Source organism: Coturnix japonica, chromosome Z (assembly GCF_054131305.1).
Source record: "Coturnix japonica strain WE chromosome Z, WE-NBRP24, whole genome shotgun sequence".
Classification (NCBI taxonomy): domain Eukaryota; kingdom Metazoa; phylum Chordata; class Aves; order Galliformes; family Phasianidae; genus Coturnix; species Coturnix japonica.
The window spans coordinates 31,644,756-31,663,995 of NC_140702.1; the positions used below are offsets into that span (position 1 = coordinate 31,644,756).

General features: G+C 40.2%; 1 protein-coding gene across 4 annotated transcripts; it reads left to right on the forward strand.

Annotated features, from left to right (window-relative positions):
* Window positions 1–70: 70 nt before the first annotated feature.
* On the forward strand, window positions 71–18,196 carry FKTN (fukutin). 4 transcript variants are annotated; one of them, XR_014939301.1, is made up of 9 exons: window positions 71–395; window positions 832–891; window positions 4,908–5,111; window positions 6,638–6,915; window positions 8,180–8,280; window positions 9,426–9,555; window positions 10,672–10,805; window positions 12,784–12,911; window positions 15,699–18,196. XR_014939301.1 is itself a non-coding variant. In XM_015849615.3 (9 exons), exons 1-9 carry the CDS (start codon window positions 291–293, stop codon window positions 15,910–15,912), a joined length of 1,386 nt encoding a protein of 461 aa, XP_015705101.2. In that variant the 5' UTR covers window positions 71–290; the 3' UTR covers window positions 15,913–18,196. The 4 variants fall into 4 exon arrangements, 2 of the variants coding, with proteins under 2 accessions (XP_015705101.2, XP_085384747.1); XM_015849615.3 differs by having other exon boundaries at window positions 8,180–8,312; XR_014939302.1 differs by lacking the exon at window positions 12,784–12,911.
* Window positions 18,197–19,240: the final 1,044 nt, after the last annotated feature.

Here is a 19,240-nt window from a genome sequence, read left to right on the forward strand (position 1 = left end):
TTCTTTGCCGCGCCGGGGCGGAGACAGAACCGGGGGGAGGAGGCAGGAAGGCGGGCGGGGGCTGCTCCTCAGCGCCGGGGCGGGCGCTCATGCGCGCAGCGGGCGTCGCGGAAGTCGGGGTGTTGTGGTCGCAGTTTGGGGCGGCCTTTCCGTGCCCAGGGGGCCCGGTGCAGCGGGGCAGTGCCGGCGGTACGGTGTGCGGCTCAGCGCGGCCGCAGTGACGCTGCTGTGGGGAAGATGAGAGGCGCGGCGCTACTGTGGGGCGGCGTTGTCGTGCGGCCCCGGGACTGATGCAGAAGGTCAACAAGAACGTGGTGCTGGCTGTGCTGAGCCTGACCAGCCTGGTGTTCCTCCTCTTCCAGCTCTACTACTACAAGTTCTACCTGTCGCAGAAGGTAAAAATCGTGCTTCCGCTTTTGGCTGCTTTCCCGCAGTCCGCGATTGTGAACGAGGCCTTGAGTGATACGTTCCTTATCGTCTCTGGAGGCTGAAAGCTGAGTCGCTGGCTGCCGTGACTTCATGGCGTCAATATACTCTAGCAACGTGAAGTTGCTTTGCATCTGGGAAGAGCAGAGCGTTATCCGGCTGCTTTGCCCCCGTGGTGCTCGCCTCATGGTGCCTGTGTTTGTCATCCGGCTGTTGATGTCGGCACACAAATCTGAGACCTGATGCTGCGGTCCTTGCAGGTCCCCACGGCTCACGTTGACCTTCTAAATGTACTGCGCTACAGCAGCAGGCCTCGATTTATGCCCCTGAAAATAATGTTAAGAGGTCATAAGCGGTTGTTCAGCTGAAACTTATCCGTTTTCCCCTCTTCTTTGTTTTTGATAGAATGGAGCAGTTTTTTCAAAAGCCAGAGGAAGCCAGTCTGGCCAAGACAGCACTAGATGGGTATGTACATCACTGACCGCACAGTTGCTTTGCGATTCTCAGAGAACTTGCACATGCAAAGCCTAGTTCTCTCGCCTCATCGCTGGGGCTGCTTTAGTGTTAACTGAAAGATGCTTCTTTCACTGGGTGAGGTGGTTACATGTTTCAAAACTGTTCAGGATGGAGCTGGGAGAGGGTTGCAACCTAGCAGTCCTTGCCTGTGCAGTCCTTGCAGTGTTATACACTTACAGTCAGATCTCCTGACAGAAGTTTTGATCTAGGCTTTCACGTGCTTTCAGACACAGTATTGAGAAGATTGGCTTTTTGACCCGTATCTTGTTTGATAGTGTCATGGTAGAAGAGTCAGCTAAGGTTACAGGGTAGTACTCCTTACTTGCTGCACACGCTTAGCCATCTGCTGAGAGCTCCATGTTATCTGGTTATGCTCAATCATAAGGTTCTTCATTTCAGCATTCGCTACTTGCTGTATTCCAGCACTCAGGACATGTTATGTGTTCCCTTACATACTCAAAATTGCATGCTTTTGTTATGTTTTGCTGAAGATTTACAGGATGCATTGCAGCTAGAAATATCATCTTGGTCCTGGGAAATGGAAAACTCAGTCAGTTAAATACAAGTTTGTATGTAGTATACCTAAGTACAGATACTCAGGTACCTGTAGTTAATATTTATTTACAGAAGTCTTTTGCTGACAGATCTCTTCCTGCAAGACCAGCACAGGTGGTTATGGAAAAGGCATGCTGGGAGCTGACTGTCCTTTGCTTTGGATGCAATATGATAACACTGCTAGTTAGAGAAGTAGCCATTTAAGTGCCTAGTTTCTGCTGAGCAGAAGGAATGGTGTTCGTGTTAAGAACTGTACTTGGGAATAATCCAAACCAGCTGTTCCATGGACTGCTTGCTGGCGCTAAGGCTCTTCTAGTTCTTGGAGTTGGCATCCTCTTTGGAACCACTAATGTGGCATTAGGTGATAAAGTCACAGCTGAGCTTCCAGTCTGCCAGTAGGCAGAGTTCTCTTTAGCTCTAACTTGATCTTTTGGCTGTGTATAGTGGAAATCACTAAAGGGGGGGACGGGAAGGGGGCTCTTGCCTCTGCTTGTAGAGCACATGTAGTGTGCTGCTCTCTCAGTTACAGCTGTTGATCCATATTCTGTTTTTGCTTGTGTTTTTCCACTTCCCTGAAGCCAGAATCCTATACCAGAATTGGAAGCTGGCATATGAAATCTGTTTGAGTGGACTTGGCAATTTGAATGTAAGAGTATGAAAGCTTGAGTTGGAAGACCAGGGTCAATCTGTTGGACTCTTAGCTTGGAGTGTAGGCTGTTGTTTTCCCTATCGTGCCTCATCTAGAAATCTTGAGATGTAACAGACATAGAGCTTAGCAGTGGTGTTGCAATCTTTTTTTTTCTTTTTTTTTTTTTTTTTTTTTCCTGATTTGAACTGTGTTTTCCATCATGAAATTGAATTCTTGCAGTTAAACAGCTACAGTTCTAATATCAGTTGCAGCTGTGATTGCTGTAAATTGTCCCTATGCCATGGGTGTTTAAATGTGCTTGTTGAAAATTCTCTTCTGCGTCAAGTCAGTAAATCCTCTCACCATGCACATGGCCTTCTTGGTACATCTTCTGCTCTTTAGGCAGTGTGGCCATGGTTGAATGCCCTGGGTTCTTCCTGCCTCCTTGCCAAATCACTGTGTGCACATTAGGCATCAGGGGTAGTTAGTGGTACTGACAGGCAGCTGATAGCACGAAGCCTCTTTCTCTTCTTATTGGTGTGAACGACAGTGGATGCTCAACACTGTTCTAAAATTCATCTTCTAATTCTCGCAATACCTAATAGTGTTACAGTAAATGATAATTGACTTTGTCTCTCAGGAAAAACCATGAAAGAAAGAATTGCATTTCCTAAGAATGTTTTATGATTAGAGTAAGGTTATTCTCTCCATTTGTTTCATCAGCAGACTAAGCTAAGACTATCATGTATTTTTGACAGTGATAGTGATTGATTTGTGATTGTGTACAGAGATTTAAGCTTTCAGGATTCATAGAAGTCTTGATTTTTTTTCTTTACTTGTTAGTTGCTAAAGCCCTTCTTGGTTTCAGTTTAGAGTGACTGCATCATGCAGTCAGTGTTTGCATAAAGCTTTACTGTTTGAGAGCATTCCATGAAGGATTACTACCGTACTTGTGAACTGAAAATATGGTTGTCTGGGTCTTTATAATGATGCTGTAAGGACTGTAAAGTTTCCTTCTTTCTCTCATTTGCCATTCTTACGGTTGCTGGGTGGTTGCCTTTTTTTCTTATTTTCCAAAGGCTTAGCCTCCTTCTTTCCAGCAGAGGTCTCTGTTGAGCCTAAGGTGTAAAGCATAAACTCAATTGAATATATTGAGATAGGAGAGATCTGTCTTGTCTGCATAAAGAATCTGCCACAACCAATTTGTTGCACATGAAGTCCAGACAGCCTGGGTGTGCTGCTTTTCAGTATTTACCATACGATTGCTCTGTTTGTTGGATGCACAGAAGTGGGTGCAGGTTCAGCACTTTCTGCAGAGTTGAGCCAGCCAGGTCTGGTTGCTTCAGGCTTTTGCCAGCTGAGCTTTCAATAGCTCTAGGAATAGAAATACTGCAACCTTTATGGGCGTCTGATCATATACTGGGGAAAAACTGCTCACATCCGATTGCTGTTTCCTGTTTTCTAACCAGATGCCTCTCAACCTGCCAGAGTGCACCTCTGAGAAGAACTTGGCTTCATCTTCTCTGTACCTCCTAGTTATGCTGTTATTAAAACTGAGTCTCCAGATTGTGTCTTCCTGACTCTGGATTAACCCACCTGTCTTTGGCCCTTGTTTTCCACCAGAATGCTTAGGTACTTTTCTGCAGTTTCTCATGTTTAGTTGCTCCAGCCTTTCCTATTGGGTAAATCTCACCCATCCCAAATGCTAGGCTGTGCCTTTGCCCAGATGGTCTTTGTTGCTCTTCGTGTCACTGTCAGTATGAGTCACTGGACCCTTTTTTGGTCTCTGTGAATGGCAGTCCTGCCCTCCAACATACTGAATGATCTTCTAGTTCAGTGTAGCCTTCCAGATTTCTGAGAATGCACTCTTTGCTACTGTAGAGATTAACAAAGTCACAAAGTACTGTTGAGTAGAACCGAACCCTGCTGAAGTGCCAGTAGTAACCAGTGGTTGGCAGGACATGGTACGGCTGATTGAGAGGACTGTGCCTGCTGGTCAGCTGGTTCTCCATGCATCTTCTGTCGCACTTATCCAGTACATATCTCTCCACTTGAAGATCAGGGGCACTGTGTGGGAGTAGGTGAACAGACTTACTAAAATCAGAGTGTGAGCAGCACCCATTGGTCTCCCCTTGCTCACAGGGCTAATTATTTCTTCCATAGCAGTGAGTTCATTAGGTGCAGTTTGCACTTGGCTGACATTCCCAGTCACACTTTTGCCATTTGTATGCTTACACATGACGTTAGAGGGGCTTTTGCTCCACAAGCTTCTTGGAGGTTGAGATAAAGCTGGCCAGAGTTCCCCACATCCTCCTTTATGAAGTTGGTGTGGAATTTAGCTCTTTCTAGACTTGAAATGTAACAGAGGAGTCTCAGAAGGACATCAGCCAGTTCCCTCAATACCTAATGTGTGTTCCATCTACTTCTGTCATCAACTAGTTTATTTAAGTGCCTTCCAACTTGATCTGGAGATGGAAAGAATCAGCTTAAATTAGAGGTTATTCTAGATTACAGAACTCTGAAGCACTTTAACTTCTGGAAATTTTTAAGTGAATATGAAAGATTTTTCCTCTAGTCTCAGAGACAGGGATTGCTTGAGAGCAGGCTGCTCTTCTGAAAGAAGTTGTTTCAATTTCTGCAGTTGTTTATGGAAGTGAAGGCACACTCAGAACATGCATTGATAGATAAGATTTCCTTGTCAGTTGGTCAAGAGTTAATGTACTGACTCATGTACACTTACAAATGATGTTTCTAACTTCTGGTTTTCTCCTTTGTCAAACAGCATGTGGTTAGGAAGTTCCTAGGCTTAATATCCAGTCACAATATACCAGTATATTTGATTGATCCTTTAATTCTGGGACTTGTTGATAAAGACATTGAACAGATCAGAAGTTCTTCTGATGGCCCTAGTCCAGAATGCAAGTACTTCTGTGCTCCAAGAGACTTCACTACATTTGCGCTACTGGACAAAGCATGGAAACACGAAGTGAGTTTCTTTTCTTTGGTTCACATAGTGTATTTTAACACATTTAACTGTACTAGCATTGTGTATCATAGTGCTTCCATGTTTTTATTAAGGACACAGAATTTGTTGTAAATCTCCTAAGAGTGTTGGTAGAAGAAACTCTTTTGAAGTAAAAGGTATTCACGCATTAGCTTTTGAGGTTTTAGAAACACATCAGTTGTTGAAAGAGAATGGTAACGCTGACTTTGAAGAAAGTCACATAACTGATTTGGAAATAGGTATTGAGAGTCCTTCCTGATGACAAAAGGTTCCTGAGAAGCTATCTGTAGTATTCAGAAGCAACTGTAATGAGGGGTGCCATCCCCTTAGAGGAAAAAGAGATTGGTGTTTTAAAAAGGTAGGGGAAATCTGTAAGCCTGTCCTGTAGATAGAGCCATAATAAATTGTTGAGAAAATGCAAGTATTGATTTGACAGAGCTAGAAAGATTATGATAATCCGCTCATTTACGTTTCATTTAGTGCATCTGTGTATTTGCACCATTTTGTTCTGTCACTTAGTGTAGTAGCACCTGCTAATATTCTTCAGTAGCATGAGATTTTAAAGTGGGTGTGTGGAAGTGTAGTAGGGAATGAAGGACAAAATTAAATCCAAGATAATTTCCTCAGCCTTGGCAGCTGGAAATACATAAAGGATGAAAGAATACAAAGTACAGATGCCACTGATAAACAGCTTTTTTCCTTTCCTTTTTTTTCATTCACGTCCCTGTCCACATCCCCATCAAGAAATATTAAAATGATCTGTAGCCATTTTACTGAAGCAGTCCTAACCAAGCAAAGAGTGGTGGTGCTCTGTAGTTGATCAGACAGTGGTTTTAGCCATAGCAGTTAAGAAATTAAAGGAACTGAGAATAAGATTGTGTAGCAGAACACTAATAGAACTCCGTCTCCCCATTCCTTTGTAGCTTATTGTTATTATCTGTACCATCCAGAGGAGTAAATAAAAGGGTTGCCAGGTGCTGATTGGTTCTTACCAGGCAGAATTTTGTCTTGTTTTGTTTGTTTGTTTTTTTGTTTGTTTGTTTGTTTTTAATGAAAATAGGAAAGTCGGGCTTAACATTAGTACATTTAGAATTTTGAAATCTGTTGATAACTGCACGTGAGTGCTTTTATTAGAGTAATGAAAATGGCTTTTAATTGTGGTAAAGATCATGGATTGCACTTCATATTATTTGCGTAGATTTTCAGCAAAGGGTTATTTTGTTGATGCTATAAAATGCATAACATAGTGGCTGAGAAAAGCCTTACAGCCTTTACGTTGTTGTTTTATTGACAATTTGCTGGTCAAAATTTAAGAAAAAGAAATACAGCAGTTGGTTATGGCTCCTGATTTTTAAGTTGTAACAAATTGTTGAGTAGTTGATGCTTAAATCTGATTAGAAAGTGGAAATTGGGAATCATGTCAGTTAATAACTTTAGCATTCAGTTTTGGTTTCTCTTCTGTTTAGCTTCTCTCCCTCTTCCTGACTTTTCCTGTCTCCTATGTTTAGGTGGGACTTTTTAGAACTGCTGAGAAGATGGGGTTCCAATGGCTAAAGGTTCTAAATAAGGACCCTCGCTTGGATGGGATGGATGATCTGTCTGGGACTGAAATTCCCTTGCACTACATTTTTAAGCTGGCTTCTCATGCCATTCACCTGGTGGTGTTCTATGAGAGGAGCGGAAATTTCCTCTGGCATGGCCCCCTAAGGCTTAAGCAACATATGGACAGAAAATTTGTGCCTTTCCGGAAACTCCACTTTGGTCGTTACCCTGGAGCATATGAAAAGTGAGTTCACAGCACAGGAGGCAAAAGGCTATAAGCATCGTTTCCAAAATAATTTCTTTCCCTTGTATATTAAGTCGACCTTTTCTATAAGTTTTAAAATGTAGATCATGAATATTTTAGCTCTCAGAGTGCCTGTAAGGTAAATTTTTGAAAGTAAATCTGATTCTGGTTATTGAAAATGAGAGTTTCTCATCATTTATAAATGAGAAATGAGAGAGGTAAACTTTAAGTGGCAGGAAATGTAGTAATAACTGATACGTATTTGATGTTCTTCCTGCAACCATATGCATCCAAAAATTTAATGAAGATATAGAACATTGTTGAAAATGGAAAGCAACACAAAAATACTTATTAATAATTTACATGTCCAGACCAAATAAAGAGAAGTGACATTTGTATCTTGCTGAAAAGTAGCAGCAAATGCTTTTTAACTCACATTTGTAAAGTGCTGCTCCAACTCCTTTTTCGCATAAATGTTTGAACTGATGGCATTATCTGTCCCTAGTCTTATGCTTAAACTTTGCATCACGTTGGTGAAGTTACTGTAAATGCCTGCCTTTTGCTACAGCGCTTTCAATATCAGAAAATACAGGTGACAGCAAATCCTGTTACTGTTTTCAAAGCCAAGCGCGTGCGACTATGCTTTGAGAGCTGTATCTTGTATGACATGTGTTTATACTAAAACAGCCAGTCATTTCACAGGTCAAAATAAATCCATTTAAGTTTTTTTTTCCTTAAAGCTGAGACTACTTTTTCTTCCTCTTAAAACATGGAAGCTATGTGCACTGTGTTCCTAAACATTTTAAAATGACTGTGTAAGCTGTTAAATATCACTTTTCACTCATTGTGACGACTTCATGGTTTTTGAACTTTAAAAGCAAATAGCCTCTGTGGACAGGTTGAAATTTGGTTCTAAAGGTGTATCCCATATTTAAACAACCAAATAAATAACCTGAATTTTCAAGAGCACTGAGCAGCAGATCTGAACAAATTTAGTGGAAGTTATGAGTCAATAAAGGAAATGTTGATCTGAGAAGGTAAGTATGGGCTTATGGGCACAGAATTTCTATTTAAATGAAATCAGGAAGAGTATGAGGATGTATTGGAGCTTTTCCTTCTTTGTTAATGCATTTTGAGTAAGTTTGGACAGAGGAGTCACTGACAGAGGTATGTTTTAAGGTTTCAGGCACTGCTAGATGACAAAATGGCTTGTAGTTTGTAAAGGAGTTGAGTTGAGTAACCTATTGTCTTTCTTTCCATGCAGGCCTGAACTTCTGCTTGTTTCTATTGATGACTTAAAAGTACAAATTCCAAAAAATCCATCCAGTTTTCTGGAAGAGATGTCACACTCTAGATTTCTTGAATGTAGGTACAGAGAAGCTCGGGCTTTCTTTCAGGTTAGTGGTCATCAGGTAGTGTCTCTGAGATGTAATACACTTTTTCACCAGTTGACCTGAAACTACAAACAATTCATTGCTTTTCTATTGAAACACAACTTTTCACATGCACAAAGCTAAATGCAGGATCTGGAACTCAACAGCACTTAGTATATGGTAATAAACCTAAACTTTATCTGAAGAATCACAGTCTTTCTTTTTTACTTATGAGTGCACTGTTTTTCCATTTTTCAAAACTGTGAGAAGATGGGATAACTAACCTGCGCACGGTTTTCTCATAGTCTCACTGCTAGACAGATTCCATGAGATCTTTTGCATCTCTGTAGTCTAAAATTTTACTTAAGGCATTTCTCAAAGTTCTAAGCAGTCCTTACTTTTACATTCATTTGAGCCACATATTGCAGTGCTACATTCCTAGTTCTGATTTCAGATTCTCTGAAACCTCCAGGCAGTAATTGTCACAGGTAGAGAAGGTGTGCTTGGGTAAGCATCTTGAACTTCAATGCTGAAATAAGCAGCTAGCTTCTATTTTGAAACTTACCGAGGTGTCTGTCACCCAGGAGCTCCTTGTAACATCGGTTGTGAAGTTGAGTGGTCAGTGCATCGTTTTCATGTTTGTTTTGGGTATGTTTGCCCGGACTGCCTCCCTGGTTTGGGCTTTTCTTTACGTAATATGTTGCTGAGCTGTAGTTGGCATAGTTTTCCATTCACGTAGCAGAAGTTCTCAACGTCCTGTTTTAACACTTGGTGGCGCCAGATAAACTTGCAATATGCTCAGTATTGCTTTCCTCTTGACTGTGAGTACTGGCTTCTCTGAGAGCAGTTAGGAGTTATGTGTGCTGTTACCACCTATCTTTGTCTAACACATATCACATTATTCTGTTTTACCGTGACCTTACATTACACTACTTTGGAAAAAACAAATACTGACATTTCAGAGTTGAAATTTGACCTGTGATTCCAGTGCACTTTCTCAAACTGAACAATGTGTGAGAGAAAAGGATAATGCCCAGATATTACTTAAATTAATTTTCAAAGGTCTTTTTTTCCAAGGATGCTGAAAGACGAGTGGAGAAGTTTGCACTCTCATAACAGCTTACTTCTGCTTTCCAGATGTATCCCGATGATGCCTCTGCTGATGCAGTGGAATTCAGAAAAAGAGCAAAATCCTTGCTCCACCTGGCTGCGCTGACACTGAATAACTTGGGAGTGAAGTTCTGGCTGAGCAGTGGAACGTGCCTTGGTAAAACATTTTTAATTCATCTGAAATCTGAAACATTTTATCCTCTGCTGCACCTGTGATGCCACCTGAGGCTAGCCGCTGGAAGGTGGTATCTGTGAAGTGTGAAGCAGATGATTATTAAAATAAGGCCTTTATTAAAATAAGGCCTTTTTCTCCTGATCTGATTTCATGATTTCTCCTGAAACACCTGAGCCTTGGAGATGATGAGTGTATTCCAAGTAAAGATTTATGGATTGCTAGCAGTTTCTGTATTGTGTTGATCTCTGCTTAGAAAGCAATTACAAGTTCTCTGAGTTGTGTGGCTTAAAATTTGTTTTGTGCTGGCTGGCAGATGCAGTGATGAACATATTTTTCTGATGTTGTTGTAGACTCTCACCAGATTTTCTTCCCATGCTCTTTAATGTTGATCACTGAGCTTTTATGCATATTTAATATCTATTTATATATTTTAAAACACGGTATTTTAATAAAAAAATTAAACTAGTAGAAAAGGCACTACAAGTTCTTAATTCTGTTGGAAATTGAAAGAAGTATCTTCTTATTGGTGAAGATCCTCCTTACTGAAATAGGCTGTGATAACTCACGTGTGCAAGTCAACTTCTTTTTTATTTCTGGCTTAGAGAATATTGTTTTCTGAATGAACCATCACCAAAACTGCATTAATGGAACAAGCAAAAGAATGTCCCAGTTCTTGTCTTACTGTTTTTCAGCAGTGCTTCACATTTATTTGAAGTAGTTGAAAATTATAAACATGGCTGCAGCCCTATGACTATTCATTTCTTATTAAATTTGAACCCAAATAAATAATGTATTTTCTTGTAAGAAATCCAGAATAGAAAGATGAGGATATTTTCACTTTAAGAGTTAGTTGTTTCTCATTCCTAACTTCATAGAGAAAGTAGGTGGCTGTAAGTGCATTAGTCCTTCTGTTTTCTTCAGTGTGATTCATTTGTTACTAGAGAAAGCGGAAGTCTTATTTTTGGCCTCATTTGAGGATTTCAGGCTGGTTACCTTTCGACAGCTCATTTTTGTTCTGCCTTTGTTTCACAATATATTTCTCATGCTCCAAAGTTAACTAATTATTATTTCTTTTTCTTGTCTTTTTTCTCTACTCAGGATGGTATAGACAGTGCAATGTCATTCCTTACAGCAAAGATGTGGACCTGGGGATCTTTATAAGGGACTACAAAGCTGATATCATTCCAGCTTTTCAGAAAGCAGGATTACCATTAAAGCACAAATTTGGCAAGGTATGCAGATAAGGAGGAATTCACGTAATGTGTCTTTTTGTAGGTTAGTAAGTTTGTGTACTGCTGCAGTTCATTTACATAGACTTGGATATATGAACTTTCATCCTGCAGCCTTTTATTTCTGAATGTTTTACATACACATACAGACTCCCTCGTGTTCACTGGGACACTGTGTAAGAAAACACCATTCTGTCTGGTGTCAGTCTTGTGTGGAGAGTCTGAATTTCACACAGGAGAAGTTTTGCAAAGTTCTAGAGGGTTGTCATTTGTGTCAGTGCTGCTAGAGAAACTTAAGATAGAATTTAATATTTGATATTGGATGTGGCTGAGTGTAGGAGGGGATAGGTAACAGCTCTGAGATTATCTGTGTCCTTGTGTGCAAAGATAGCAGAAAGTGAAGGATTGCTTGAGGTGGGTACTGGGCTAGTCCATTATCAGCTTATGTGGACCTTCATTATTTTTCTCTGGAGTGTAAGCTTCTGAGTGGGATGTAAAGGTAGAACAAAGAAACAAAAGTACAGGGATGCAAAGGTTCAGCCACAGTTAATGTTACCATTGCTGGTGCAGGTGAGTGTTTTATTGTCAAAGAAGATGTTATCGTAGGTGTTGAGTGAAGATACTTCATAATCTCTTGCTTATTCACTGATATTATTTTGCTCTTTTATGTGAGCCTTTTAGCAAATGGCATCCTCAGGTGGTGGCAATTTCTGTATGGATCGCAGTAGGCTGTTCTGTTGCCTGTGTGAGGATAGCTGGGAGTCCTAAGCAAGCCATCTTCTATTCTTGGTGCAGAGCAAATGCAGCTGTAAAAGTTAATTTTTTTTGTGGTGTTAAGCAGACAGTACTGTTAGAGCTAACTTGAGTTTTGTGTGACAAGCCATATTGGTTTGTGCTGCCATAGAGTTAATTTTGTTCCTAGTATCTGGTGTGTATTTTGGATTTGCGACCAAAATAGTGTTGAGGACATACCAGTGTTTTATCTGTTGCTCATCAGTGCTTATATAGCATCAAGGCGTTTTCTGTTTCTCATGCTTCCATGCTAGCATAGTATTGCACAAAAATTCGAAAAGGGCAGAGGCAAATGCAGATAAACTGATCGAAGGGATATTCCATAAAGAAAGGTAGGATAAAGAAGAAAGAAGGGAAGAGTATTTGGGACTGTGGCATCTATCTTCTCAAGTATCTGTTATGCATAATAAAGCCCTGCTTTCCTGGAATTGCCAGGATGTCTGCCTGCCAATGGGAAGTAACAAACTAGTCCCCTATTTTGATGTGCCTGCATGTGCAGCTTCTGCTTTACCTATTACTGCCCTTATATTGACCCACAAGTTTTCTTGCTCTTCCTTTCACTCACCTTTTCCTGCTCCCCTGTCTTCCTGGTGGTGAGAGGAAAAGTGAGTGAGTAGCTGTGCAGTGCTTATCAGCCTACTGGGGTTAACTCACAACAAAGGCACTTTTAAAATTCTTATTTTAAACCCTTACCATAGTACCTTTTCTCCTGAAAGGGCCATGTTTAAGTGCTTTCCAAATAGAGTAGCAGACTTCATGGCATTGAAAGGTCATCATTCTCTACTTTCATCTGTTTTACCATAAGCATCTAAATGGAAAATGGTTTGCTTTAGATTCCTGCCTTTCTTCACACAGCTCTTTTGTGTTCTCCTGGAAAACTGCTGGAGTACTGGCTTACTTGCCTAGGCTGATAGACACTGCTGTTGATCTTTGAATAGATTGCTCTGTGTTCACTTTGTGGCTGAATGCAAGGAGATAGTGCCAGAGCTTTGGTGAGGGAAAGAGAAGACAGTACCACTGAGGTACAGAAAACTAGTTTTCTGAAGGCACCAAAAATAAAGGAATTGTTGAGTTAGTGTATTTTCTACACTTCCACTGCATCATTGAAAATAAATCAGCTCCCTGGAACCTGCTGGCTTCGGTAGCCTTGTGTTTTTATGAGTGCATAGTCTGTATTTCTGTCTTGCAGGTAGAAGACAGTTTGGAACTCTCTTTCCAAGGAGATGGTGATGTGAAACTTGATATTTTTTTCTTCTATGAAGAAGATGACTACGTATGGAATGGAGGAACTCAGGCAAAGTCGGGCAAGAAATTCAAGTATGAACTGGATTTATACCTCTAATAGGAAAGAAACAGAGCAAGTTAGGTTTAGTGTTAGTGCTCTGTATCTTGTGTTTTTGTTTGGCAGTGTCTCTTCTCTTTGTGGCTGGTATCAGAGGAGAATCGGAGATTTTGTACTTTGAGACTACAGAAGTGAAAAGATAACAATACTGTGCCTTACTAGAGAGGTGCTGGGCCTGTCAAATGCTAGTTTTCTTGTGAAATCTGAAACAGCACCATCATGTCATGTGTGAGGCAGATGCTATCTGGAATGTGCAAGCACTAAGTTAAAGATTTAGGATGAGAAGGAAGTCTCTTAAATTTTTTTTTTGTTGCTCAAACATGTAATGTGCAAAACAAATCCTTAGGCATCTGTCTTGACAAGTGTTATGCCAGAAAGCCTCAGCTGTTCTTCCAAAGTAAACTCCATAGTTTTGGATGTTGTAATGATGTGGAATACTTCATTGACTGTAATGATGTGACAGCAGTGCAGGTAATTATTGCAGACCTTCTTGCTGTTCATGTTCTGAGGATGGGATTTTAAATAGAATAGCACATTTCTTGCTTCCTTCTTTTCAGTGCTAAAAGAGCCGGTAAATACAACAGCTTCTTAATCTATTCAGCAAGCTGAATAAAGGTTTTGATAGTTTGATTTGTTTCTTTCCACTACCCATCTTCTCCCAGAGACACTTGCAGACTAGTTGAAAACTTTGTTGATTTACTTAGAATCTATCGTTATCTTCCAAATTTTGCCTGAACTGCATTTGCTTACAGTTAGCTATCAGGAACTTAGTGTGCACTGTCATCCAGACAGTGATAGTGTGTGACTCCTTGCCATAGACATATTTGTTCTGAAATGATAAACAAAGACTGGGGAAGGTACTTCGACAAGCAGAGTCAAAAGGTGTGCTTAAAAATAGACCAGGGGAGGAATTACTGGAATATTTCTGCATAGGAAATGTAATGTTTCATAGAATACAGCAACAGTTTTATGGTTGTCCAGAGCAAGTATAATATCTGTTCTTTCTGTACAAGATGATGGAAGATTTTTTTTGTTTTATTTTTCTAATGTATTTACCAGGCAGCTGACCAGAAAGTTCTTTTTTCTGTGTTTGTGTTTCACATCTGTTTCCATTCCGGTAAAGCCGACATCCTCCTTCAAAACTGCATTTCAGTAGCAGACTTTGGGACCCTCAGTTTTGCTTAGCCCTCACACTTCCAAAATTTTGAGGCTGGCTGAAGTAGAGAGGTCAATCAAAAGTTAAGTGATTTTTGGGTTGTGTTGAATCTGAAATCTCACCTGCTGTTCGTTTGTATCAGAAGAGAGACTGATTGCTGCTGGATCATCACAGATGTGGAAGGCGGCTCTATTTAGAGATATTTATGATTTTAATAAGTGGAGGGTAAAATATTTATTTTTTTTTTTCAAAAACCTAATTATTTTTGCCAATGTATTTTCTATAGATCTTGCTAAATAAAACTATGAAGGATGAAATTATATCTCATTTAGTCTAGAGTAGCCATTTTTCTCTCTGCAATACTCAATTGCTGTGTGCAATTCAGCTTGATAGGTGAATGATTTTCTGGGTTAATAAGAAGTAAATATCTTCCTGATGATTATAAACCCACTAGTAAAGTTTACCTACCTTCTTTTCCCCTTGGTAACTGGCTTTTTTTAGTTCTTTTTAGTTCATTTTAAAGCTAATTGTCAGTCCCTAGATATAAATTAAAAAGCGCTTGCTCACTCTTTTTCACCTCCATTTAAAGCATGAAAGCAAGGTTGTTTTATTTTCTGAAATTGTTTACTCAGCTCTTAGAAGAAGTATTGGCTTTGTACCTGGAGGTACTTGCTTGATTTTTAATTCCTGCAAACGCACAAATCTTTTAACTCTTTTTTTCTCCTCAAAGTGCTAACTGCTTGCAATTCCTTTCTAACCTATGAAAAATTAATGTTGAGAATACTTATTTTTTTTTCCCGTGGAAGACTTAAGGAGTGATCCTCTGCAGGAATTGTGTGTAAACTTTGGTTTAACACATAGGGCTCCTATCAGATGTCATTCTGATCAAGCTGAAATTGACCTGTCCATTTCTGCTAGTATCAGCGTAGGGTGGGGCCTACACTGAGCCCTCTGCAGGAAAGAACGGGCACAAAACAAGGTGGGTTTGGTGGAATATATATCAATTTAAATGGGCCAAGGTGGTCTCAGAAAGTACAGAGTGGCAGCAGTATCTCAATTCTTCACAGCAGCTCCGAGTCTGGCTCAGTGTTATAAGCGGGGTTACTGAAGGTTAATGGAATGCTTTATTTCATGAGATTGAAGAAAGGCAAAAACTTATTTGTAAAAAATTATACATTCTGTTTCCATGCCTGACTCATAGCAAAGTCTTCCATGCTGTTTTTGAAGTCCTTTTTCCCCAAAAGTGTGTCAAATATAGTGTTATCCTTCAAACAAGGTAGCTTAATTTCAGTTTATACAAGGAAAAGTAGAGACAGGGACTAATTTCTCTTACATGGGAGAATAGTATGGGAGTAAACAGCAGTAGAATTAGAAATGCTCCTCCTCAAGAACATGTGCCAAATGTTAAACAGCTACTGCTGATAAAAAACCCCATCCAGTTGGTAAATGATCCTTAATAGGCAGGGCACTATGAAATAAGAAAACAATCTGCAAATGTAACTTGGCCAGTCAATTGTATTGTTTGGTGGGTTTTTTTTGTGAACTGACTTACATGTGCTAAGCTAAATATGTCTTCTGCTGGTGACCATATCCTTTTGTGGTGCAGGTATCTCTTCCCAAAGTTTACTCTGTGCTGGACTGAATTTGTGGAACTCAAGGTACATGTACCCTGTGAGACCCTGCAGTATGTTGAAGCCAACTATGGCCCAGACTGGAAGGTTCCTGTCAAGACGTGGGACTGGAAGAACTCACCATCCAACGTGCAGTATAATGGTGTCTGGCCTGTTGACGAATGGGATGAAGTCATTCAAATCTACTGAACATCTCTTCACTCCCAATAAGTGTCTGGTATCCTTGAAACTGTCAGTCTGTAATTTCCTGTCTCCCAAAGGCATCAACACCTGCTACTTTTGTAACTCCTCATCTGTTTCCTAAAGAGACATTTTCCATTTTTGTCTTAGCAGATAATTTTTACACATTCATTGTGAGTTGTCCACATAGTTAAAGGCAGATTGTGGGAACTAAGGAGGAGGAAAGCTGAGAGGAAAAGTATACAAAATCTTGCAGTGAACGTATGGGCAGTTGACTGTTAAAGTAGAACCCATGGCCAAGTTGCTTGATCTGGGGATCATCAAAACCTTGGGACCATTCGCTTCTCAAGAAAGATAGAATGGAAAATCCTGAAGCTGTTCTGTTTTCTTCTGAGGAGCTTATATGGATTTACAATTCTTAAACACCCAATTTGTGAGTGCATTTAATTTGAGACTGATATATTGCTATAGTGTGTAAGGGGGTTGCCTCTTGGAGTGGAATGTTTCAGTTCAGAACCTGTGTGACCCACCCACTCTGTATGCGTTGGGTTATGGTGTAATATTAAGTGAGGGAAGAATCAAAAGCACAATCTGCATCAGACATCTTCAAGTAACAGTTGTATTTTTTTTTCATGAACTAACCACCACATGTATTAACAACAGGGAACGTTAGGTGTTTTTTTCTCTCTCTCTTTTTTTTTCTTCTAGAACTTGAGGGTGTATGCTGCAGGAAAGTTTCTCCCATTAAAATACACTACCTGGTTTTGATGTCCCAATTGGTGTTCCCTCTGTAGGTGCCAAGCAGAGTTTAGAGGATCATATCTCTTTCTGCTCTCTAAAAATGAGGGAATTGATACTTTTCTGCTAAACCTGGGCTTACGGAAGGTTGATATGAATCATAGCTCTTTTCTGTAAGCATAAGCATAAGCAGAAGTGTGTACAAATACTGACTGCTCCATCAAATTCACAACAGCATAATTGCAAGTGTATGTTAGGCTTTGAATGGGAAAGGTGCAAGCCTGATAGCTCCCTTGTTTCTAGTTGCGCTTTTGGCCAGTCAAATGAGCTTTTTTGTTCTGTGTTTTGGGGAAGGAAAATAGCTTTCATATGAAATATGAAGTGAGCAGGATTGTTCCAGTCCTGCTCTGTAGGGAAGATGAGACCATTAGCATTAGTGGTGAGTTAGGACTAGTATGTGATTCATATCCATACATCACTTATGAACTAGCATCAAGGTACTGAATGTTTGTCTTATTTTCTTGCAACAGATCTGGATTCCCTCTTTCCTTGTTAAAGTAGAAGGGCTATCTATGATCTGCAGCTCTTCCACACTTTTACTTGCAAGACTGAGAGTGTGATTTGCGTTCTGTTGGTGTGCAGTTTTCAGCTCTGTATTCAAATACATACAGTTCTGGAGAGATGAAACGGCAGCTGTCATGGGGCTGTTCCACTACTGTATCATTCCAGCTGCACTCTGGGTCTTCCCTGTGGTTTCCATCCTGGAGTGTGTGGCATACGTTTCCCTACTCGTCCTCTGTGTTCCAAAGTTCTCCTGACACTGAGGCACTGGAGTGAATTATGCAGCTTCTGACACAAACTTGTCATGTTGTCTTGACGTGGTATTGTAACTTTACCTAACTAGGAAGAACAAGGTGTGAAATCCCACTATTGCCATTTACCTGCACACAGAAACATTGTGTCATAAGGGGTAATTTCTCAGGTGGATTTTTTTTTTGTGGATTTTTTTTTCCTTAAAATGGAAAAGCCAATGTCCTCATCATTTTACTGCCCAGAACTCTGTTGTCATTGACTTCTGTGTTCAGCAGTGTACAGTAGGCCTGCAAGTTTTACAACTACAGTAGATCTTTTAAAAGAATCAAAGGACAAATTCTATCAGAAAACTGTAACCCTGTCAAATTTGTGACTTCATAGATGGAAAGAATTTGTAATGGTAAGAATGCATGTCCCTGAGAAGAGAGGATGTCTTAAATATTTGATGATAACCGTGTATAAGTTATTCAAGTTAAAATATTTTTGGAAGATACAAATAAATATTTAACACTGATTAGAAGAATGAGAGTCTTAGTTTACTGCTCAGTTTGTGGTTTCATGCCTCATTTTGTCATCTTGGGCTGCATTTCTGACAGTCATTGTAGTTGCTGTGAAACACTGTAAAGGAAAAAGAAAAATGTGAGCTGTTTCTTACACTGCGTAGTGACTGTTTATTTTGAGCTTTTTAATAAACTTGATGAGATGTCAGCTATGCCAAATCTGATTTGGCATTCTGATTTGATTCGCTGTGTGCTGGCGATGGTGTTTTATCGTTACACTTTCATGCCACTTGCAATGGAGTGCTCCCTGCTTTCCTCACGGTGGAAACTCTTCACCAAGGAACGCTTTAATTCTTCATTAGCATTCTTCTAGACTTGCAGCTCCTATTGCAAAGCTGGTTTTCAAAACACTGGAGTATTTAATATATTCTCCTTTAATGTTCCCTTTCCAGTGTCCCCTTCATGAAATAGATTTTTTTTTCTTAAGGAGGAATGCAAAATAGCATCGAGTGTTGGTGCTTACCATAATCTTCTGGACTTTATTTTGCCTACTGAAAGTACTTTGGTGTATTTGCCTTGCCTTGTCAGCAGAGTAAAAACTCCCTCTGAGTTCAGAAGGAGAAGTTGTAAAGCCAGGAGCAAAACAAGTCAGCGGGCAGAGAGCAGAAAGCTGAACTTTGAAGGATAGCTCGCACCTGTTACACAACATTTGTTGGTTCTCATTAAACCAGAACACATTTTTTACCTGATATGATTCCAAATTGATATACCAGATTGTTTCCATAACTGAGCACACGACAAAGCAGAAAACTACGAAGTTACGTTGCTTTTCTCAGTCCAGGAGTATGTTATGCATAACTCTGCAGTTAATTTGCAGCAGAAGTAAAGCCAGTCTGCCAGTGCATTGACTGGTGCTGGAATCAGATTCCTCAGGCTATTGAGTGCCATGATGATCAAGATGACAAATACTTGTCTTGAAAGACTGTCAGACTGACTTACAGGGGGCCCCAAACTTGTGTATGTTGCTGTTTACATTTTTATTGACTTCAAAATATAAGTAATCAAAATCCACAACGAAGATGGATGGAATAAGGTAGAAAAAAGGATCTTGCAAATACACAAACACATGACAGTTCTGCATGTCTCCTGATGTGCTTTGTGCACCCAGCTAAGGAGTGGTGTAAAAGGAGTACAGCTGGTTCTGCTAGGAGGCACACTGTGACGTGGTGCCAAAGAAGCACCCAGACTTAGGGGTTTATTTCATGCTAGGTTCCCCTGAATTGCCC